This window comes from Leptinotarsa decemlineata, unplaced genomic scaffold (genome assembly GCF_025532065.1).
Source record: "Leptinotarsa decemlineata unplaced genomic scaffold, Ldec_3_MD MMD2_tig00003192_RagTag_RagTag, whole genome shotgun sequence".
NCBI classification, from domain to species: domain Eukaryota; kingdom Metazoa; phylum Arthropoda; class Insecta; order Coleoptera; family Chrysomelidae; genus Leptinotarsa; species Leptinotarsa decemlineata.
Genome location: NW_027412582.1, coordinates 3,714,826 through 3,739,509, shown reverse-complemented (window position 1 = coordinate 3,739,509; position 24,684 = coordinate 3,714,826). Strand labels below are relative to the sequence as shown.

The window sequence follows — 24,684 nt, the reverse complement described above, 5'->3', positions numbered from 1 at the left end:
ATTTGGATAGTAGAACCCCAAAAGATTACTCCTTTTTGGGGGTAAAATCGCCAGTAAATAAGTGAAATATGAAATTATTTTAAAACAAATAATTTTGTATAAATTAGTAATTTTTTCACAGATTCTGGGAACGTTTTTGCTAAAATAGAAGATGAAACAATCAACGAAAAGAAAGAGTGCCTCAATGAAAAGAAGTCGTCAGCGTTATGTCAAAAGGGGTTTGGAACTGCAAACAATCATATTGTGAAACCGTTTCAATGCAAAATCTGCTCGAAATCATTCATTTGGAAAAGTTATTTGAAAATACATGAAAAAACTCATACAGAGGAGAAATCATTCCAATGTCAAATATGTCTAAAGTCATTTGGTGGAAGAAGTAATTTGAAAGCCCACGAAAAAATCCATATTGGGGAAAAACCATTTCAGTGCAAAATCTGCCTGAAGTCATTTATTCAAAGTAGTAATTTGAAATCTCATGAAAGAACTCATACTGGAAAAAAATCATTTCAGTGTAAAATCTGCTCGAAGTCATTTTTCCAGAATTCTAATTTGAAATCTCATGAAAGAAGCCATACTGGTGAAAAGCCATTTCAATGTAAAATCTGTTCGAAGTCATTTGTTCACAGTGCTAATTTGAAAATGCACGAAAGAACTCATACTGGTGAAAAGCCATTTCAATGTAAAATCTGTTTGAAGTCATTTGTTCACAGTGCTAATTTGAAAATGCACGAAAGAACCCATACTGGTGAAAAGCCATTTCAGTGTAAGATCTGCCTGAAGTCATTTATTCAAAATGGTAATTTGAAAACACATGAAAAAACTCATACTGGGAAAAAAAACCATTCCAGTGTAAAATTTGCTTAAAGTCTTTTACATAGAGTAGTAGTTTGAAAATCCATGAAATAATTCATACTGGGAAAAAACTGTTTCAGTGTAAAATCTGCCTGAAATTTAATCAAATCAAATCAATCAAATCAAAGCATGCTTTATTATCTGAAGAATAGAATTCTTATTGACAAAGTAGTCATTCGAAAACACATGAAAGAATTCATATGGGAAAAAAATAATTTCCATGTGAAATCTGCTTGCAGTCATTTTTTCAGAGTGCTAATTTGAAATCGCATTTAAGAACTTGCTCACGGAAAAAATATTCGAGTTTTCCATTTTTTATAACAGTTCAAATAATCTCTATATTGTATGCATCTACAGAGCACCTGGCACTGATTTATTACCTTTTTTGGACAGTCTCGAAAATCTATTATCGCAATTATCTATTCATGCCAAAATTATAGTAGCTGGCGACTTTAATATAAATTATTCTGATACTTCGAGACTATCTATCAGAGAGAACACAAAGAGTAAAGATAAACGAAGAACTTAGTGATTTCTCAACAATTACCGCCGGTGTACCACAGGGTACTGTATTAGGACCTATTCTCTTCTTGGTATATATAAATAGTATTAGTAAAATTAAAAACTTTCAGGGACATATTATATCCTACGCTGACGATACAGTCATTATCTTCTTAGGGGACAAATGGCAAGGAGTCTACAGAAAAGCGGAAAATCAAATGAAAAAGATGAAAGCATGGCTCGATTATAATCTTCTTAGCCTAAACGTTGAAAAAACAAAATTTATGACAATCACTTTAACAAAAAGCGACCAACCAAATGAAAAGTTTTTGAAGATACATAAAATAAATTGCGCTCAAAATATCTGCCAATGTCCTACGATCGAAAAATCGATTAAACTTAAATATTTAGGAGTCATAATTGACCAGCATTTACGATGGGATGAGCATACACAGTATATGATCAAGAGACTAAGGCAACTCATTCACAAATTTTACTCCCTGAGAGATATCCTAACCCGTAAGAACATGCTTACCTTATATTATGCACTGGCAGAGTCTGTTCTTAAGTATTGCATTACATCATGGGGAGGAACGTTTGAAAAAAATTTAGGAGGTTTACAAATAATGCAAAACACACTACTGAAAATTATTTGTAAGAAGGACCGTTTTTTTTCCACAAAAAAGCTGTATGAAGAAATCAAGTTATTCAACATCAGAAGTCTCTACTCTTACTCTTGTTTAATATGGATATTTCATAACAAAGTAAATTATCAAAGTTCAACTATTGAAAAAGAGACCAGATCTGTTATTGAAAGGTCTATCCATCTACCTTTATTCAAAAAAAGTCATTCACAGAAATCTGTATATTACTTTGGCCCAAAACTTTTCAATTTACTACCACCCGAGTCCAGGAATATTATAGACATAAAGAAATACAAAATTGCTATAAAATCATTTCTACGCTACAATCAACTTATTATTGAAAAATTATATTGAACACATATACTTGAAAGCTCCATTCTCCAGAAATATCAAATGTATATAAAATGTCTGACAGAATAAAAAATCTCCTTTTAAAAAAAGGGATACCTAATACAACACAAGCGCATTTACGCTTAGGTGAAAGGTCCCAATATATAAAAGGGGATAAGAAATATTTATATATTATTATTAATTTTGTATTATTATTAATTTGTAATTATTATTTGTAATTATTATTGTTATTATTTGTAATAAAACAGCCGAATAAAAAAAAGATACAAAAAAAAAGATACACACAAAATCAAGAGAATTTCATGATTTAAACAACTTACTCCTATCATTTAACTTTTCGATGCATGTAAAAGAACCTACTAGAGTGTCTCAATATTCAGCTAGTACAATTGACTATGTAGAAATAGAAATAGTTTTATTCATCACTGAAATTTTCACACATACATAATTACAAGACTAAATACGTGAGAAAACTTATTGGACTAGTCAAAAGTAAAACGCTAAAAGCAAAACAAAAATGTTTGACCTTGAACAAACTTAAAAGAGAAGACTACATGCATAAAATAAACTAAGTCATTTATCTAAGCACTAAAAGCAAGAAATTCATCCATACTGTAGAAGCAGTTATCCAACAAGAAATCAAATAGTTCATTCCTCATTACAGTTCTACTTTTATTGATCCCTATAAAAGTTGTTATTTTATTGAAACATTTAATACCCAAGTATTTTGGGGAATTTTGACTCACACTCAAGCGAGAGTAGGGGTGGTATAAAGTATGTTCACCCCCAGTAGGGTAAGTATGTATGTACTAACTTCTTTGAACATGTCACTGCTTCAGTTATTCCTGCAGGTCTTTCTGATAATGAGGCTGTTACTTTCTCCATTTCATTGAATACCCACAAAGAAAGCTCTAAAAAAATATGGCAGAATATATAGCAAGGAAAATTTCAATAATTTCCAAAATAGTTGTGAGAATACACACTGGAGGATTAGTCCTAAGCCGACTGAAGTTCTATCGATGTTTCATAGACAATTGATTCAGCTTTTCAATGACAGTTTCCCGATGCGAAAATAAAAAAAATTATGCAAAAAACCGTGGATCACCAACGGTATCCGAATATCAGCCAAAAACTTGAGAGCATTGCATATGTTCAGGAAATATAATAATAGTGAATTTCTCTCGAAATATTTCAACAAGTATAAAAGAACTTATAGAGATGTTATCAAAAGCGCTAAAGAAAAATACTGTAAATCCAGATTCGAAAAAAGCCGAAACACACCAAGAGAACACTGGGAAATAGTAAATGACTTGAGGGAAAAAAATAATTCTTTATCACTTCCTATTAATATTGACCCAGATTTTCTCAACAAATTATTAATGCACAATAGCTGAAAAAATCACCGCAAACTTGGATAATCACACTGATCCTTTAAATTACCTTCAAAATGAACTTCCATATAACTTTTTCTTGGGGCCAACTGATATTCACGAACTGAGAGAAACATCCAAACAATTAAAAAATAAGAAATCGGGAGGAATAGATGAAATCTCCGTGAATATATTCGAAAGTTTACCTGATACTGCACTACATATCCTGGCAGAATGTATAAATAAGTCCTTTGAATTGGGGATTTTTCCATCATTTTTGAAAGAAGCATTAGTAATCTCACTTCACAAAGGTGGTGCGAATGACGATCCATCAAATTACCGTCCAATTTCCCTTTTATCTACACTATCGAAGATCATAGAAAAACTCGTTAAACAGAGAATGATGAAGTTTTTACAGAAATATAACATATTGTCGCAATGTCAATTCGGTTTTCAAAATTCGAAAAGCACTACTGACGCTATATTTTCTTTTCTTGAAAATGTCTATTTCAGCCTGAATCACGGCGAGGTAGCTGCAGCGGTATTCTGTGATTTTTCAAAAGCATTTGATTGCGTGAATCACAGAGTACTGCTGAGAAAACTGCATCATTATGGATTCAGCGGAATTGTCTACAAATGGTTTGAATCATATCTTAGTGACAGGAAACAAATTGTGAAAATATCCGGAAAGTGTTCGGATTATTCTCCTGTCAAATCAGGAGTTCCTCAGGGATCGGTGCTCGGACCAATATTGTTTCTATTATACCTTAATGATCTAACATATTTACCAATCAGAGGAAGATTCACATTATTTGCGGACGATACCACTATCCTATGGCATGGAAAAAATGTGGATGTTCTAAAAACAGTTATTTCCAATGAACTCAGCGAAATCGAATCTTGGTGTAACTTAAATAATCTTTGTTTCAATGTGGAAAAAACTAATATAATTACCTTCAAATTCGAATTTGAAAACTTGGTCTTAGGAACACATCAAGTAGAAAACAAAACGAGCACTAAATTCCTGGGTATACACATTGACAGAAAGTTAGGGTTTGAGGAACATATAACGTCCTTAAAAAAAGGACTAGCATCGGGTTGTTATGCTATTAGAGTAGTGACAAACGAGCTTGGTACAGCTATTGGCAGAAACACATATTTTTCACTCATAGAATCCCATATTAGATACGGACTACCCTTTTGGGGTTTTTGTAGGAAAACCTTATGGAATACTGTGTTCATTCTACAAAAGAGAGCAATCCGTTATTTGTACAAGGCCAAAGCAAGGGATCACTGTAGACCACTATTTATCAAGCATCAAATTCTTACGCTTACATGCCCTTTCATTATGGAGACTGTATGCTTGATTCACAACAGACATTTATCGAATGATAACCCATTAAATCCCAGGCACACCAGAAATAACTGCCATATCTCCCTGGCAATACCTAGGTCGACTCAAATTAAAAATTCAATAATATACGAAAGCAAAAAAATGTACAATCATTTGCCTGAACATTTTAAAGCAATCGGAAATTAAAAAAAATATAGGAAGGAGTTAAAATTATTTCTCATTCCAAAAGCGTATTATGACCTGCAGGAATATTACAATGACCATTTTTAATCATTTATATTTGCAAAAAGATATAGGTATCAACTTCATGTCTAGCTATTGTTTTGTAATTAGTTTCGAATATATGTGAGTGAATGTCATCATTCTATTTGTCATGGTTGTGTTTATTTATATGGACATTTTATTTATACATATATATATATATATATATATATATATATATATATATATATATATATATATATATATATATAAAATTCATCTTTACATTTTATATTTTCATATTTTTTGTCTCTCATATGTATTGGACACAGTGGATATCCACTTCATTGTTATCTACTCATTTTGTCAATAAGAATAATTATTCTTGGACAATAAAGTACAGTTTGATTGATTGATTGATTGAACACATACTGATGAAAAGCCATTTCAGTGTAAACTCTGCTTGAAATCATTTAATCAAAGTAGTAATTTGAATACTCATGAAAAACGCATTCATAATGCTTTTTATGCAGAACGTATACTGAGATATAGAGAATGTTCTGGACTTACTGCCAGCGAACTCAAAAGTCATGGATCTAAAAGGCAAGCGAACGCTTAAGGTATGGTCACAGAACACCCTATCTATAGTTCTGTGGTATGGTTTTGCTGGCACGTCTGGTGGCGGCGACTCACGACTGCGTCCGGACGCATACGACTGATTCAATAGGATTGTGTATGTGTGGTTCCGCTGGAGCGTCTCCGTCGCAGTCGCTATCACGCCAGCTGCTGCGTCTGCGTCTCAACTGCTGAGTAGACCAGTCAAGACGCGCTACCGTGCGACCGAGTGTACAGAAATGGCGAAATTCTCCACAAGTGAAGACGAGATCTTAATTGAAGAAGTTCAGAAATATTCAGTCATATACGACTACCAAAGCGAAAATTATAAGAACTTCTTAGTAAAAGAAAATGCATGTAAAAAAATTACATTTTCAGTAAAGAAAGATGGTAAGTGAATATGAATACATATAAATTTATTTGGAATATACAGGGTGGGGCACATACGTGGTTGTATAGGTATGAATTAAGGGAATAGACAGTACACTTCTGGATATATGTATATGAAATTGTATGAAGTATGAAAATATTCCTAATTAATGTTCTTTTGAAATGTGATTGTCTTGCCAATCTACAGCTCCCTCGTGGTTGAAGAAATTCACAAATGCATCTCAAATGTGAAAACCATCAGAATTTTGAAATCCACCTGGCCTAGAAAAGTTCTGAAACGTCTTGCTATTGGATGGTTTTTCACTTGAATCATATACATAGTGTGGACGTTGGTTTGTTTCCAAATATCCTTCTCGTAATAAATTGTGTAGGCAGCAAGCTGCAATTATTAAATTATCACAGACCTCAGGTTTTATAGCTATATGTGTATAAAACACTCGAAATACCAGACACATCAATCCAAAGGCATTTTCACTTACTCTTCGCGCTCGACTCAATCTGTAGTTAAATACGGCATTCCTCTTGTCCGAATTTGCCATAAGTTTATTCAAAGGTTTCATGATGCGTTTATGCAATCGAAAAGCCTCATCTCCAACAACTACATGTGGCAATTTTTTGGTTGAATTCGGTAAAAATCGATCTTTTGGGAAGAAATCTTCGGACGTTAATATTTTTTTTCCTAAAGCTGACTTATTGAATATCGAACTGTCACCTTCTTTTCCGTACGAACCAACATCCAAAACGACGAATTTGTAATTTGCATCAACTAGGGCAAGCATAACGATAGAAAAGTATTCTTTGTAGTTGAAATATAAAGATCCAGACTTGGCAGGGGCGAAAATTCGTATGTGCTTGCCATCCAGAGCTCCAACGCAGTTTGGAAAATTCCATCGCTGCCAGAATTCCTCTGCATTTCGTTCGAGTACGTTCGTAGATGGCGCTGGTATAAACATTGGTACTAAATGCTTACACATACTCAATAAAGTTTCTTTTACTAAAGTGCTAATATAGCTGTGCGAAATCCTGAAGGCAAATGCTAAAGATCTGAACGTCTCGCCAGTTGCCATAAATCTGTAAAAAAAATGTATCTTATAGAATTACTATACGTGTCATTAAATTTGCATCATTTTTTGTTCAAATTCGAAAGACATGCCCAAAACTGAACAATTTATTTCTTTTTCAGTTGACGCATGTAAAAAGCGATGGAAAGGTATAAAAGATACTTATTTTCGTCATAGAAGAAACCGCAAAATGGGATCCGGCTCATCTGCGTCAGATAAACCAGTAAAGTGGAACCTTTATGAACGCCTCTCCTTTCTAGATAGATTTGTACAAGAACGAAGTTCAAAAAACACACTGAATTTTGATGGAAGCCAATTGAGCGAGATCGAAAGTGAATCTGTCGACAACAATGAATCAAATTTATCCGTCGATGATACTGGTCCTGAAGAATTGTTGGATCCCTCAAGCTCCAGTGCATTAGATTCTGACAACCAATCTTATCCAAATGTTCGAGAAAGCGATACAATATCTACCACTACTGCCAGTCGTTGTTCTTCAGCTGCTAGTTCCACCGCTATATCAGCAAGACCAAATATGAAGAGGGGTCGCAGCAATGATCCCAAGGAGGCTTTTCTTAAACGTTTTGAAGACAGGGCTCAGAAGAGAACTGAAATTTTACAAGCTTTGCAGAAACAGACCGAAGCACCAGAACTTGATGACTTAGATCTCTTTATGAAAAGTATAAGCTTAACAGTTAAGACACTACCAATACCATTAATAAATGAAGCGAAATTGGGTATTTTAACTCTCGTGACTAATTTAGAGTCTAGAGCAATGTCTTTCCATACAAATCAAGCACATCAGTATAATTCGAGATATAACTTGAGTGCAAACAATCGGTTAGGTAACTACTATCAGTCTTACAATCCACACACACAACAACCATCATCTCCAATACCTTCTTCACAACCTCCAACTGTTCTAGAATCTTCAACCATTGCTGACTTCACCCTTCAATAACTATAAAAACCCTTTTTTTGATTACGTTATTATTGGAATCATTGTTACGTTTCATCATAATTTCTGTTTATTAGTTTATTACAAAATGTAGATTTGTCACTTGTCCAAAATAAAGTTATTTCCAAATATCAAACACATAGTATTTATTATGTTTTGTATTATCTACTTACCTTAATGTTAGAGCCAGTTTTTTCTCCGCAGTAATCGGCAGTGGAACTGCATTTGTTCCTGGTTTTGTAAGGTCGTCTCGTATAAGTGCTCCAACAAAATGGAACTGGTCGAGATTTAAACGAAAACACTCTCTGAATTTTGAATCGTCCGTCTTCAAATGGTCAATGAGTAGCTTGAAATATCCTTCTTCTCTCCTCTTGACAAATAAGTTTTGGATCCCACGCCTTTTCTGGAAGATATGGTGAAATAACATATGCTCTTCATCCTCTTCTTCCTCTTGTATTAACATTAATTGTAACAAATTATTCTTATCCATTTGAACACCTGTTCTTTCTGCCGTGATAGCCATGCTGTAGTAGCTCAAAAATGCGATTCTGGCCGCGCCAACCAAACCACTTGCCGCAGCGACCGCCAACTGCGACTGCGATTCCCAGAGACGATGCTACCAGTCGCCGTCGCCAGACGTGCCAGCGAAACCGTACCTTTAAGTTCTACTATGAAGACTGCCAAAATGGAGTTAAGCTTATTTCTATGCTATTGGTGAAAATCGATATTCTAGAGGCACAAATTAAGGAATGCAGAACCTCTATGACACATAGTGTAAATGGGCCAGAAAATGTTCCTGTGGATAATAGAGAGGAATTGATAAACGCAATGATGGAAAGGCAATCACGTGCTTCTAATTTAGTTATATTCAATGTGGGGCAATCGAAAATGAAAACACAAGCTGAAAGAGTAGCTGAAGACTCGGAGCTTGTCAAAAATGTTCTTAGTGTATTTGATACAGAAATATATAATAATTTAAAAATTTTCTGATTGATTCAGCCGTTACTTGATGAAGATCCATAGTAATTTCAAAAACTTTCAAGTGATTTATCAAATCGCTAATGTCTTAGCGAAACATGTTGTGATATATTTTTCAAATAAATTTTGTGGAGATCAAATCGTGAGGGGTAGTTTTTGAAAATGATTTAAAAATATTCAGATTAGGAAAATATGTCCCAAATAAGAATAGGCCCATTAAAGTTGTTTTAAAATCAGTTGATGATGCAAAATATATATTAAAAAATAAAACAAAAATTGTTGTAGCGAGTATTAGAATTAGCAATGACCAGACAAAAGCACAACAAGATTACTTTAAATTCATCAAAGCTGAGCTCCAAAAATTAATTGAAAATGGAGATAATAATAAAATAAATAAATTCGTAAATAATAAACCAACTATAGTCGATAAACAATCCCAAAAAAACTAATTGAAAAACCTAATATACCTTCGAATTCAGACATAATTTACCTAAACTCTCAAAGTATAAATAAAAATAGAGTTGAAATCCAAGAAAGTGTAAGTTGCTATAAACCAAAATTAATACTACTCAGTGAAACAAGACAAACAGACGATATTGAAGATAGTGAAATTAAAATTGAAAATTATAATCATGTACAATGCAACTCAACAAGTAGACATACGGGAGGTGTTACACTTTATGTGAAATACAGTTATACTTTCACACATTATAAAACATTTAAACTAAGATATAATTATTGGTGTAAAATATTAAAAATTAATTTTATATCCGCAATATGTCTGATTGGATGTTTCAACCGTTCATCATCAAGTTCTGAGGTCATATTCATTGAAAACCTAGAAGAAATATTTGATGTATTATTTAGTACTAAATATCGTGTGTTAGGTGGCGATTTTAATATTGACTGGTTAACTGATTCTTTTTATGGTAAGAAAATTAAAAATATTTGTTCTGCTTATGGTATTTTACAGTGTCACAAAGCCTACACGTATTACAGATAGTCATGTCATGTCATTAATTGATTATGTGATATCCAATATCAATGAAAATAATATAGTAGCTGAAGTACAAGACTGTCCAAAAATAAAGGATCATTCGGTTATTTCAGTTAATTTCTGCAATGAAATCAAGGTTTATGAGAACGTCAAAAAATTTAGAAAAATTAATGTGGAAAATATAGACAGCATTAAAAATTAACCTAATGACGCAACTTTAATTTAACTTCTGTTGACGTTGACACAATTTATAATGAAATTTTGGAGACATGTGAAACTGTAATAAATAGAAATGCCCCTATTGAAATATGTAAGTACCAATCAAAGTTGCCATGGTTTAACTATGAGATATATGATTTAATCAAGAAGAGGGATAGAGCATATAAAATTTTTAAATCGAGTCGCAACAACAACAAACAAGATAAATGGGAAACCTTCAAACTATTGAGAAATGATGTCGATCTTTTAAAACAAAAAAAAATATATTATTTCAACAATATTGACAGATATAGACATATTTCCAAAGAAATATGGAGAACTTTGAAGATACTGGTTAACAGTAATAGCCAAAATGTCTCGAATTGCATATATTTTGAATTAAATGAGCATAATCGACTATTAACGAGTAACATAGAAATAGCGTGCGGTTTTAATAATTATTTTGTTCATAGTATTAATGATATTATACCTACAAAGTATTAGCATCACTGAAAGTTGTCACAATGTAAACAATAATTTGTATTGTAAATTCGAAAACTTCGAAATGCTCTCTATGAGAGATTTGCGGAAAATAGTTAGTAACCTAGACAATAAATTCTCCATATATGAAACGCTGAACTGTAAAATGATCAAAGAGGTATTCGAAACCATTGGTCATATTATTCTAAACTTAATTAATACATCTCTATATACAGGAAAAATACCATATAAATTGAAAAGCAGTACTGTTATTCCTATTCCAAAAATAGCAAACACCAATAAAGCCATTAATACTTTGCTCCCGATTGAAAAAATTCTGAAATTTGCTGTACCTATATGATCAGGGATTGATGGAAAGGTATTAAAATGGTTCAGTAATTATTTAAGAAAACAGAAAGTCCGTTTTAAAGATCCACTATCAAATGAAAAAGACATTGATGTAGGTGTTCCCCAAGGTAGCGTTCTGGGCCCGCTTCTTTTTGTTTCATATTTGAACGATATTGAACTTTTTATTGAATCTGAGTTCATAAACGTAGCTTATGTGTAGCGATATGAATTTACATAGAGTTATTCATAAAATGAATAGGATTTTAGGAGCGGTAAATGAGTATTTATGCACTAACAAATTGAAGTTGAACGTAACAAAAGCAATGATATTCACCACGAAATATAAATACAGTTCTCTAGATATCAACGGTATAATCCTCGAAATCAATAACGAAAAAATTGAAGTTGTGTCATCAGTCAAATAACTTGGTTTTCAACTGGATAATTTTTCCAATTTTGACACTCACTTTGAATATATACATAAGAAAATTCCAAAAAAAAACTATATTTTTTCAGTAGAATAGCACAAAATTTGTCAATGCAGTCCAAAGCAACAGTTTACAATACCATTATTCAACCACTCTTTGATTATTGTGCGTCATTATTATTTTTATTTAACCTCAATAAATTAAATTAAATACAAAAACTACAAAATCGAGGAATGAGAGTAATTTTGAAAACAAATCGCCGTACTCCCATAAAAAGTATACTTGATTGTTTGAATTGGTTATCAGTTGAAAGTTGACTCTATTTTACAATGACTCTAGTATGCAAAATTGTAAATGGAATGGCACCAGAATATTTTAAAGATTACATAAAATTCATAAAAACAATCATAATTATAATACAAGGAGATTGACAATGTTTCATGATGAATTTCACTAGTTCGGACTTCCATTATCTACTATATAAAATGGTTTGAAATCCCTGAAACAAATAAAAAAGAAGAATTGACAATGAATAGCTGAAAATAACAATTATATTAACCAAAATAAACCTGAAATGAAATAATAGTGAAATAAAATACAAGTAAAAATAGAACAATTGAATAAATAAAAATAAAGAAATGAAAAAAGAAAATAAAATGTGGAGAGATTCCAAGTCACGGTAGTTCACGACGTTTCGATTGTTAGTATCTCCAATCGTCTTCGGGGATTTCAAATCATTTTATGTAGTAGACAATGGAAGTCCGAACTAGTGAAATATAATACAAGGAATTCCAATAATATACATATTAACAGGCTGGCACTCGGAAGTACCATGAATTCGTTATTTTTTAAGGACTTCCACGAGTTCAATGAATTACCGGAAGAAATAAATAAAAATATCCATATTAAAAGATTTTAAAAGAGCACTTGAAGAATTTAAAAACAATAATAGAATACAAATTGTATAGTTATGTGGAATTATTTGGGACATTATTGGTTATCATTTATTATTATTGTTTTCCATTGTTCAATAGGGTATTTGTATCTGTAATGAAACCAAATATCACTGTTTTAATAATAATTTAATGTATATATGTACCTATATTTCATTATCTATTTAAATGTTACTTAAATATGATACTGAAATCGCACAAGTTTCGACTTCTGAGGGTTGTCGTTCGTAGGGGTGCGACAGCTGGTTAACGGAAAAACAGATTTTAAACAGATTTTTTTTATATGTAATGTTAATTGTCTGGCTACATACTAGTTTAAATTTCAAATTGTTTAAATTTAATTTTTTTTACATATTTTTATATTTCATTGTGCTAGTGTTATTATTACATTCATAGATATATTAGGTTTCCTATTTCAGATTATTATTATTATTAAAAAACCATTCCAGTGTAAAATCTGCTTGAAGTCATTCACTCAAAGCATGAAGCATACCAAATTTTTAAACATAACAGGTGTGAAGTCAACTGGGAAAGATATAAAAGTCTAAGAAACTATGTAGTTAATTTACTGAAAACTAAAAAGCAAGAATATTATTATAATAAAATTGATTCAAGCTCTAAGAACCAACAACTTATGTGGAAAACCATTAAATCTCTAATTAATACTAAGTCTAATACAGTTGACACAAACAATATTGAATTTGAAGGAGAAGGACAAGTAAAAATCCTTAGAGATGAAGCTGAAATAGCAGAAACTTTCAACAAATATTTTTAATCAAGCTTAGAAGAAATTGTTAAATCAATTAAGACTACTACTTCATGGAAAGGTGAAATTACGGCGGTCTCTAGTTTCGAAAGTTTTAATCAACTCGAATTGAAAGATCTTACAGGAATTGTTAATAGATTGGAAAATAAATCTGGAACTGAAATCTTAGATATCAAGTTTATTAAAGCTACGTTTGGAGTCATTGGTCATGTTTTGTTACATTTTATAAATATCTCTCTACAATATGGGCAATTTCCTGAGCACCTGAAAACTAGTATAATAGTACCTGTTCCCAAAGTCAAAAATACCAATAAAGCGGGAGAATTCCGTCCAGTAAACACCTTACCAGGAATGGAGAAACTACTAGAAATGGCTGTATACGATCAGCTCCTAAGTTATGTTGAGGCCAATAATATTCTCATAAGTAATCAATCCGGTTTTAGGAAAAATCATTCTTGTGAAACGGCTTTACAACTTACGATTAGTAAATGGACTCAATCTATTGACAACGGAGATTATGTTGTAACAGTATTCTTAGACTTAAGAAGAGCTTTTGAGACAATTGACCGTAATATATTAATGAAAAAATTGGAAGCTATAGGTCTTGAAGGAACAGTGCTAGGATGGTTTAAGGACTACTTAAGCGATCGAAGACAAATCACTAAAGTGGGTAATGTTCTCTCATCTCCTATTAACGCAAAATTTGGGGTACCTCAAGGAAGTGTCTTGGGCCCTTTACTATTTCTTATTTATATTAATGACATCAGTTTATGTCAAAATTTTGACTTTATGAATTTATTTGCTGATGATACAATGTTAACAACATCTCATAAAGATTTAGAGATAGCTTTGACAAAAATGAATATCTGCTTGGAGGAGATTCATAAATACTTGAACGTCAACAAATTAAAACTAAACGTATCTAAAACAAAAGCCATGATTCTGACCACAGCATATAAATATAAATATATAAACATAAACTACTATTCTTTGGAAATTAATAAAGAAAAAATAGAATTTGTAACCGAAATTAAATACCTGGGATTCATGTTAGATAACTTTTATCTTATAATGCACACTTAAAATACATAACTAAAAAATATCAAAGAAACTTTACTTTTTTACTCGAATCTCTTATCATTTGTCAGTTTCTTCCAAGGTCACTATATATATAACACAATCATTCAGCCTCATTTCGAATATTGTAGTACATTACTATATGGATGTGATCAAAACAAAATTTCGACTTTACAAAAACTACAAAATCGTGGAATGAGAGTCATATTAAAATGTAATCATTATACAAGCATAAAGTTTATGCTCGACGCATTACAATGGTTATCAATAAAAGAAAGGTTCTATAGATCAGCAATGATATTTATTTTTAAGACTATTAATAATATGTTACCATCTTATTTTGATGAATTCATTATTTATCGTGATAGTACTCACAACTACGAGACAAGACATAGTTATCTTTTTCACTTGCCAAGATGCAGATTAACCAGCTCAATGAAAATATTGTTTTATAAAGGTTTAAACCATTTTAATAAGCTGCCAAGAGACATAAAACAAAGCGAAAGTATTTATATATTTGAATCTAAACTAAACAACTATATTAAAATGTAATAAATGACCGTCTGGTCTGAATTGGCGATCCCTATATAAGTACTACTAATGAATATATAATAATCATCTCAGTTTACTCGCACCAGAAAAATTCACCCCCCTGTATATGGGATCGTTCAGCCAAAGGTATTTATTTTCTTAATTTAGTTTGGTAGCGTGAAAGTTGCTGCCACCAGATCAGAAAAAGTTTGAAATCCGTCCTGATCACACGGATTGAGAATTAGTAGGCAACTTGGTCAACAGTTGACTTTTTCCTACCTTCTAATCTTCGTGGAGAAATGGCTTGGTTATGCCACCAATTATATCCTCGGAGACTGGATTCGGCCACGGCTTAAATGCGTGGTCTTTTAGGGGTTTGAGGAAATGAAATAATATTAGCAAAGTTTTCACAAACCAACTTTATTAATGAGTAAAGTTGGCAGAATAATCGGATTAACAATAGAAAAAAAATTAAATGAACAGAACTAATACTGAACGTTATTTACACTATATAAAAGAAAAAGAAATAAATAATTATAACCATGAACAAACTATGGGTAAACTACTAAAACAAACTGACAGGAGTATTCCTTTGAAAATTGAGGTAAGTTCACTCAGGGCATAGATATGCCTTGCCTGAATTCTACTAGCTATGCTATAAAATCAAATAAAATACAACTCTGAGAAGTTATCAAGAGACCCACTTAATCGCTCCTCTCTGTATAACGTAGGAAATTACTATGACCTATAATAATCTAATAGAATGAAAAGGGAACCCGATTCGTAGCTATATTATTATGGTAAATGTTCAGTAATACTCTAGGTGCCAAGTCGAAAATATAGTCCACATAAGCATGCAATAACATCTACACTATATATCAGAATTGTTTAAAATACGCTCACCAAAATTATCGTAGACGGACTCCCCTGAAAACTCCAACGAAAGCCACTATTTCCCCAAAAACTCTTAACAGAAACTCGGAAAAATCTCTAAATCACTAAATTGAATAAACCCGCGAATACTACCAAAACCCAATTAGTGTCACTTCTCTAAACAGTGACTTGAAATATCTCAATATTTCAATTCACTCAAAATTTCCAGCTACCGTAGGAAATTCAACTGGATTCACCAAATCTCCGCGCACCACTGACTTAAATCTTTCCAAAAAAACCTCACCACCTTTACTATGTTAGGGGATGTAAGTAATGTTATCCCAGAAAATTCTAACCAATCAGAAAGTTTGAAATTGTTTCTAAGACTGGTACTCTTTTCGCCACCTCATGGTCCGGCGAATAAGTCCTCAAGAATTCACGTCTAGTTCCCGACATTTCTAATGTCGTGAGTCTACTACTGATATATAGATGTCACTGCAAGGGTCATTTTTGGATATTTTCTTTGCTGTCTCGAATAAAACATATGTAGATTAGCCACTTGGGTGGCTTCATTTTATCTTGTCGTTAAATTTAGAGCTCATAAGATAAATTGCGATATTTATTATACGTTTGAGTGTTTTCTGACTTTTATTCTAAATGGGGTATACAGACTGGATGACATATTTTCGACCCTTAACGAAAGATAATGAAATGAATTATGGGGTTGAATGTTACAAAATATCGAATTTCTTAGTATCAAGCAGTTAATTTTAACGACTTTTTTTCTTTAAATGGCTTGGTTCTGTTGGCCTTAAGGTTATTTCTGAAAGATGATAAGGTTCCCTTTTCATACGAAAACACATGTGTTTTGGTATCTGAAATTCAACTAAAAATATAATAAATCCAACTTATTACAATACTCCCCCTTTTGAAAAAGTTTTGGCTTAATTGCCATAACTTTTCTCGCTTCATGCTTACTGACAAATGCAACAACGCCACCTCATGTCGAATTCGAATATGAAAACAGAATAGGTATCACCTCAAGTTACGCGACTTTCAGTGGGGTTGTCTCGCATGCTATGATTAGGGGTTCCCTAACGAAATATTCCAAATTTTACAAAAAAAAGTCATTGAAATAGGAGTGAACGTATCTCCTTGTATACTACAGTTCGCGTTATCACATCACAACAGAGGCCATATTCACTCACGATTCACTGTAGTCTTTTACGCCTTGGTGAATTTCCATCTCAATAACTTCCATATGATATGCTACTCTTTATTGGTCAACGGCACATTATTCTAGATACGATTCGAATAGATTGAACTCAGATTGAATTCAATCTACACAGATCCTAAGTTCGTCCTACAACTTTGTACCGCACTGATTGAAAAGTCTTTTGGTTCAGTCACTCAAGCTGCTTCGTTAATGTCTTTGTTCACAGTCCAGTGTGTCTGGGGCAAAACAGGGTAACCGCCAGTGGTATGATGGGCAGTCTGCTGGGGTTCTGCGATGATTGGCAATGACGTCGTCGGTTCATCTGGTTGGGCTTCTCTGGAACGCTCCAGTTGAATTACACACCAGGTCAGGGTATCGCCTATAGAGTAGGTACTTCGCAACTCGAAATGTATAATAACCGCCAATTAGTCTCTCGCTAGGATCCTCACGTCGACTAAGAAAGCCATATTCTTCCAGGTTCGTCCATTTTCATGGTAGGTTGTTCCTTCGCAGGTGCAGGTACTATCCACTGATCCCAATATTATTAATGTGGCGCTGATTGAACAATTCAAGGTTATTTGTTCAATAACTAACAGGATCCCAACAGGTATAGTTTCAACGTTCCGTAACTGTCTACATAACTCGACAGTCCTTTTTCCACCAAATAAGTCTGACTATGCATCTCACGGTGATGCATCAATCTGAAGTCGCTCAAGTACGCGGATTCTCGTTCTGGACACTAACGTCTCTGAGAGATACAGTCGAAATGTTCACTCTCTCATCCCTGCAACCGTACGCGATCATCCTGATTACCGATACAAAATAATGCCTGACCAGCAAGATAGCAATCATTAGGAAAATCGAGATCGTGCTGCCTTTTTCCATCTCATTGCCAGGGATTGACGAAGGGTGTATAGACGCTCCAATTTAGATTAACCATCGATCGTTTATAATATGGTAAAATAAAAATCATCACATTCATTAAGAAAAGTTGAGACTACAATAAACTAAAAGGAAGTGAAAACAAAATTCACTTGATACGTCATCTAATGTCAATCCGGGTCAAAGATAGACACTAGTTCGACGAACACATCAATAACTTAGCTTGAAGAGAGTTTACCCGGGCTCTTCAAGTAACGGCACTCCTCTGATTTGCTCAAATGCATTCTCATCATTATAGTTTCTTTCCTGCCCACCCCTAATCGTTCATCTACTCGTATCATACATTCATCTCACTCATTAATTTCACTCTCCATCATCCAGTTCTCATTCACTCAGTTACATTCTCTTACAGGTTCAGTCGATCTGGTTCTCTCCGAATCCGAGCGGATCTCCTTAAGGGTTGGGGTTCCTCTATACCTTCCTCTACATCAACATCTTCCTCCTCAGTCGCTGCTTCTTCCGAGTGACCTTCGAATTCTATCCACTGGGGGAGAATTGTGATTTTTTTCTCGTTTTCCTCTTCTTTACGTCCATTCTTAGACGTCTTCCCAGAGCTATTCATCCTCTCCTCTTCATAGTCGCTATTATTACTTTCCTCGGAATCATCCCCTTCGACAGTATAGGTTGAGTATGACTTCAGCCTATTCACGTGTACTACCTGTTCGTCTGTTCCACCAACCTTCTTCACTCGATAGGTCACTGGACCTATTATCTCTACAACCTTGTATGGCCCTATCCAGGGCTTCACAAGTTTCTTTGATATACCGGGCTTAACGTGCATTCGCAAGAGATACACTTGATCTCCGAGCTCATACATCCTCTCCCTCGTTTTTTTGTTGTAATGCTTTGCTCTTTCTTCTTTGGCCTTTTCCGATGTTTTCAATACTCGCGAGTACACTTCTTTCAGTCTGGCAGCTAGCTCCGAAGCGTAGTTTTCTGCACAGTCGTATCTGATTCGCTGCGGTCGAATGAAGTCTTCCACAGGCAACACTTGCTCACGTCCATGCAGAAGGAAGAACGGGGTGTATCCGGTGGAAATATGAACGTTCCCGCGGTAAGCCATCAGTACCACCGGAATCCATGTGTCCCAGTCGCGTTGATTATCTGCTATATAATGTGATAGCATATCTTTCAACACTCGGTGCATCCGTTCAATTTGACCATTCGATGTCGGTGCGTAGCTCGAAGTTTGGATCTTCTTGATATCCAACATTTGACATACAGCCTTAAATAGGCCAGACGTAAAGTTTGCTCCTTTGTCAGTTAAGAGCATCCTAGGCGCTCCATGTCGGTACACGATGTGTTCCACGAAGGCTCGTGCGATTGTGTCCGTCTTTTGGTCTGGAAGGGGAATAGCTTCCACGTACTTCGTAAAATAATCTTGGAACGTTAATAGGTAGCGATTTCCATCCCAAGATGTCACTAAGGGTCCCACTATGTCCATAGACGTCAGTTCCCAGGGTTCATAAGCCGTCGTGAACTTTTGAAGAGGTGCCTTTCTATGATGTGGTGAAGTTTTTCGCTTATTACAAGATTCGCAAGCTGCCACGTAATTTGATATTACCGCCCGCATATTAGGCCAATAAAATCTCCTCTTGATACTCCACAACGTTTTTTGTTGCCCCTGATGTCCGGCCATAGGCATATTATGAAAATCTTCAAGTACCTTCTTCATCATTTCCTTGGGGACTACTAGCTTTTCTTCTCCATCTTCTTCAATTCTATACAGTATTCCGTCTTTATCTGTATAGAATTCTTGTTTTCCTTCCTCTGCATCTTTCAGTTGGGCTATCACGGATTGGCAAAATTTATCACGACTTTGTGCCCTCTCCACAGTTTCTCGATCCCAAACTGGTTCTATAACTATATTTTCTTCTACAATCCAGATAGGTTTGTCTATAGTGCCCCTGTCGTCGTACACTCTGATTTCCATGTCAGATCCGTACCAAATGAATTCAATCATTTCCACCACTTTTTCCCATTCCAGTCCGTCCAAACCACATCCCAGCTTAGGTATGGCCAGAAATTGATCCTGGTTTCTTTCGCAACATTCTCGGAGTTCTTTAAGACACTCCCATAATGTATGGTAAGTGGGTTTCTCATAGTAGGCACTCTCCGTGACCAGGTAATAAATGTTCCTTTCCGGAAGCGCTAACGTCGCTACTTCCCCTACACCTTTTCCTTGTCCTTTCAGGGACTCCACGCCTCCATATCTCTCCTTGAAAAGCTTGGCGAGTCCCGCTCCCATAGCTAGATCCTTCGACACGCAGTGAGCTAACGCCCAATTTTCTGGTGAAGTGAACAAATCTTCTTTCCGATACGTCAGGTTTTGGAACCGTGGTATCTTATGTTTCTTCCTATACTCTTCGAATTCCACGTACTTCACGTCTATGAAGTTTTCTTCTTCATTATACATTCGACTAAGAGCATCGGCATTTCCGTGAAGTTTTCCGGGTCGATGGATAATTTCAAAATCGTACTCCGCCAAGGTTAGTGCCCATCTAGTCAACCTCGAACTCGGGTCTTTCAGAGTCAGCAACCATTTCAACGGTCGGTGGTCGGTGATTACCGAGAATTTCTTCCCGTATACATAACAACGGAAAGTTTGTATTCCATACATAACTCCAAGTAACTCCTTTTCTGTCGTAGTGTAGTTCAATTCTGCCTTCTTCAACTTACGGCTCGCATAGGCAATGGGTCTTTCATACCCATCTCGTAGTTGGCTCAACACTGCTCCCACACCTAGTCCTGACGCATCGGTCGCCAAAATAAACGGTTGCTCGAAGTCAGGAAAAATCAAAATCGAATCTGACTTCAACACATTCTTCAGTTTCCTTATGGCTTCTAGCACTTCTTCTGTAATTTCAAATTTGACGTTCTTTTTCGTCAAATTGACCAATGGTGCAGATATCTCCGTAATATTGGGTATGAATCGGCGATACCAATTTACTATTCCCAAAAAGGACCTCACTCCCCTGATATTCTTTGGTAGTGGAAAGTTGGCAATTGTCTCTATGGTCTCCGGGTCGGGTAATATACCCTCCTGGGAAAGGACATGGCCCAAATATTTCACTTTCTCTGACATGAAATTACATTTCTTTGGTTTCAGCTTCACATTAGCCTCGCTCAATCTTTCGAAAACCCTTTCAATTTTTTCAATGTGGTCTTTTCCACCCTCAGTATTGAAAATGATGATATCATCCAAATAGACCATACATGTCTCTGGAGTCAACCCTGTGAGTGTCATGTTCATAAACCTCTGGAAGGTCGAAGGCGCATTCACAAGACCGAATGGCATTTTCATATACTCGTAGTGACCTTGAAACGTACTGAATCCTGTCAACGGTATCGCCTGCTCGTCCATATCTATCTGATGATAGGCTTCGGCTACATCAATAACCGAGAAGAGCATGTTTGTACCTGCTTTGTGTCCTTGAATCAAATCCGATATGTTAGGAAGGGGATAGTATTCCTTCTTGGTTACGTTATTGAGTCCTCGGTAGTCGATGCACATTCTCACTTTCTCTTCTCCATTAGGCAGGCGTTTTGTTACCAGTACTACGGGTGCAGACCACGGACTACATGATGGTCTTATAACTTTCAAGTCCAATAATCTTTTTATTTCCCCTTCGAGTACTTCTCGTTGACGATAAGGTATGCGGTATGGAGCTTTACAAATGGGCTGTGCGCCTGGTACCAAAGTCAAGCTATGCTTTACCTTTGTCGTACTAGTCAACTCTTCATCTTCATCCCGAAACAGATGCTTGTATTTTCGAATTAACTTAAATAGCTCTTCTTTGTTCATTTCATCCAAATGATGTAGGTCAAATCCATTTCTCATCCAATCATCGTTTGAAAAATCCAATTTACAAACATTGCTATTAGAGGTGTTAATTTGAGGTGATTCCTCTCCCACAATAGCTCTACTAAGTTTCTGTCCTCTCTTCAGAATAACCTCTTTCCACGATAAGTTTATGATTTTCACTGGGATTTCTTTTTCATTCCTTACAACAGTACGGGCTACGTGTGCTTGAGGATTTCCTATTTCGAAGGGCTCACAAACTAGGATATCACCTTCTACAGGTACTTTCAGGCTTCCTCGTATATACGCCTCTGTCCTTGGGGAAATTACCAGATCCTCCATTGCTACCAGGTCCGATTCTGATACTGGCTCATCTGATGTCTGATTTTCGTCTGGACTGATATCAGACTTACTCTGTTTCGCGTGCGATGGACGCGCTCCTGAATCTGTCTTGGAAGTACCGACACTTTCTCTAAGTTTGGATAACTCTGGTACTCTGACGATTTCATTTTCTAATTCCTGAGGAAAAATTCTGCCAGCATCGTTGATTCTGATGATGCCTTCAGTTTTATTTTCGTCATCTTCTGTGTCCGTCGTATTCTTCCTTGTCTCGGCTGCTGCCTCTTCTGTTGTGATAACTTGTACCGCCAAAGGTACCTCGGTTATCGCTTCAGTCTCCTCTGCATCGCCTTGCTTGTTATTTCCTCTTCTTTCAAAATTTTCTGATATTTGTTGATGTCTATTTGTCTCCCATCGATCTGTCCGCTGGACTTGTCTTCTGTAACTATCGAAGAAGATTTTCACTTTTTGAAGCCAACCAGCCCAGTTATTCTCTGATCCCCGGTGCTGAAAAGATGCGGTTTCCCTGTGCGTTGCGTCTATGCTTCTTCCATTACTTTTGTTTTGTGCACTGCCTATTAGATTTTTGTCGTTTCTTCTCCTGGTGATTTGTCCTATCCTTGATGGTAATTGACATCCAATATTTCCGTCCATGTCCTTTTTGTGCAGAAATGGGATGACCTTTCCCCACATGGCGACTGATGGTACTTGCTCGTAGGAGATACGTGCTCGATTGGCATATAGGAAATCCCTTCCCAATAAGGCTTGAACCGTTCCCAAGGTTTCATCCTCACAAACGATTGCGGTACATCTTGTGTTAACATCTCCATCCTCAGGTCCTATTGTCATACTCGTAGTACCCCACGTCCGCAAAGGATGTCCTGTGACACTGGTCAACTGATATTTATCCGCTCCTCTCACATCTACTTCATTCTCCAGCACTCGCTTTTTTTGAATAAGCGTTACCGCTGCTCCTGTATCTACTAAACAATAACTCAATACTCCATTCACACTCACTCTTATAATATGGGGTATATCCGGTATATCTCCTGAATTTACCTCCGGTATTACCATAACCCGTTTACTTTCCCTTTTATTATGATTTTGTACACCCGAATTTCCCAATTTCCCTGTATTATATATTTGATTCTGCCTTCTTGTTTGTCGATGGCCTCCATCCTGGCAGGGGGAATTCAGCCTCAGAAGTTTAAATTGACATTGTCCCCATCTTCCTGTCGTGGCCCTGAAAAAGAAGTCGACTGTGATGCTTGTCTAGGTATGGCTCCCGTATTCTGCTTTGCCTCTCTGCTGTTCTCAGCTTCCGCATTTGGTTTTCCATCTCTATTGTATCCAACTACGTTTCTGACCGGCTTCCATGTACGTGGTTGAAATTCTGCAACCCTAGCTCCCCTATGAGACCTACGAAAATCTGATCGACCCCTACTCTGATTGTTTCTTGGACAATCCCTTGCCCAATGATCTGCTTGTTGGCACACATAACATCCATTACTGTATTCGGGTTGAACTCTGCGACAGTCTCTGGAGAAATGACCTGGTTTTCCGCATGAATAACAATTCTTTCCTAGAAGTGGATTATTTTTGTTCCTATAATCTCTGGAGCCTCTATATTCATCTCTATTGTTATCCGTGGTATCGACCCTCAATTCCCTAGACCAATGTTCAGACTTTCCACCACAAGCCTGGCATTCGCCCTGCTTATCTACTGCCGAAATTTTCAAGTTCGCACATCTTCCTTGGACCATCATAAGGGTTGTTTCCTGTAACTTAACTAACTCCTCAGCCTTCTCCAAATCCAAATTTTTCTCACTCAACAATAAAACGCCAGTTTCTTTCATAAGGTCCTTTCGCAGCCCCACCTTGAATTGATTCAGGATAAGTTCTCGATTTTTCCTTTTTATCCCAGCTTCCTCGCCAGCGTCAGCTCCTGCTAAATCTTCCTTTAGTAAGGCAGACCCTAAAATTCTTAACCTAGTACAAAATGACGACACATCTTCGTCATGTCGTTGAAAACATTTACTTAAATTCCACTGATTTTCGCCTGGTAATTGGAATGGGGTAAATTTTTTTATGAATTTATTCTTAAGATCAGTAAAATTTAACGTGTCCAACTGCGCATCCGATTTAAAATAATTATAGGCGTCACCAACAAGCTTGAATTTAAATAACTGAAGGGTTTCGTCCTCCGACCAATTATCCAGTCTTGCACGCAACTGTAATTTCTCAAAATACCTTACAACCTCTTTTCCTGAAAAATCATCTAAAGTTGCCGCGATCATACCTAGCGAATAGTGGGTTGCCACTCTAACAGGTGTTGGCGTGGGTGTAACCCCTGATACACCTTCTTTATTATTCATTTCGATAATCGGAATGAGTATCGAACTAGAAACTATATATTTTTTTGGACTCCTTGCCAAACTTCGAGTAAAATATATATGTAT

General features: G+C 35.5%; 3 protein-coding genes and 1 long non-coding RNA gene across 6 annotated transcripts in view; all 4 read left to right on the top strand.

The window, feature by feature from the left end:
- LOC141483160 (uncharacterized) overlaps positions 1-24,684 on the top strand; it is a 519,459-nt gene that overhangs the window by 64,895 nt on the left and 429,880 nt on the right. The gene's annotated exons all lie outside the window — the stretch shown is intronic.
- Positions 1-24,684, top strand: part of LOC111516691 (uncharacterized) — a 48,868-nt gene that overhangs the window by 4,587 nt on the left and 19,597 nt on the right. Inside the window, exon 2 of one of the 2 annotated variants that reach the window (XM_074177634.1) lies at positions 122-866. The exons of the other annotated variant lie outside the window; for it this stretch is intronic. Coding sequence (XP_074033735.1) covers positions 122-864 — 743 coding nt within the window. The 3' untranslated portion in view covers positions 865-866. Of the gene's footprint in view, positions 1-121; positions 867-24,684 lie in introns of those variants that run through there. 2 annotated transcript variants of the gene reach the window in all.
- Positions 5,555-10,672, top strand: LOC141483176 (uncharacterized). Its single transcript, XR_012465948.1, has 2 exons — positions 5,555-5,893; positions 8,961-10,672. It is a non-coding gene; the product is annotated as an uncharacterized lncRNA (long non-coding RNA).
- On the top strand, positions 5,887-10,672 carry LOC141483167 (uncharacterized). Its single transcript, XM_074177643.1, has one exon. The coding sequence runs from the start codon at positions 7,428-7,430 to the stop codon at positions 8,298-8,300; it is 873 nt and encodes a 290-aa protein (XP_074033744.1). The 5' UTR covers positions 5,887-7,427; the 3' UTR covers positions 8,301-10,672.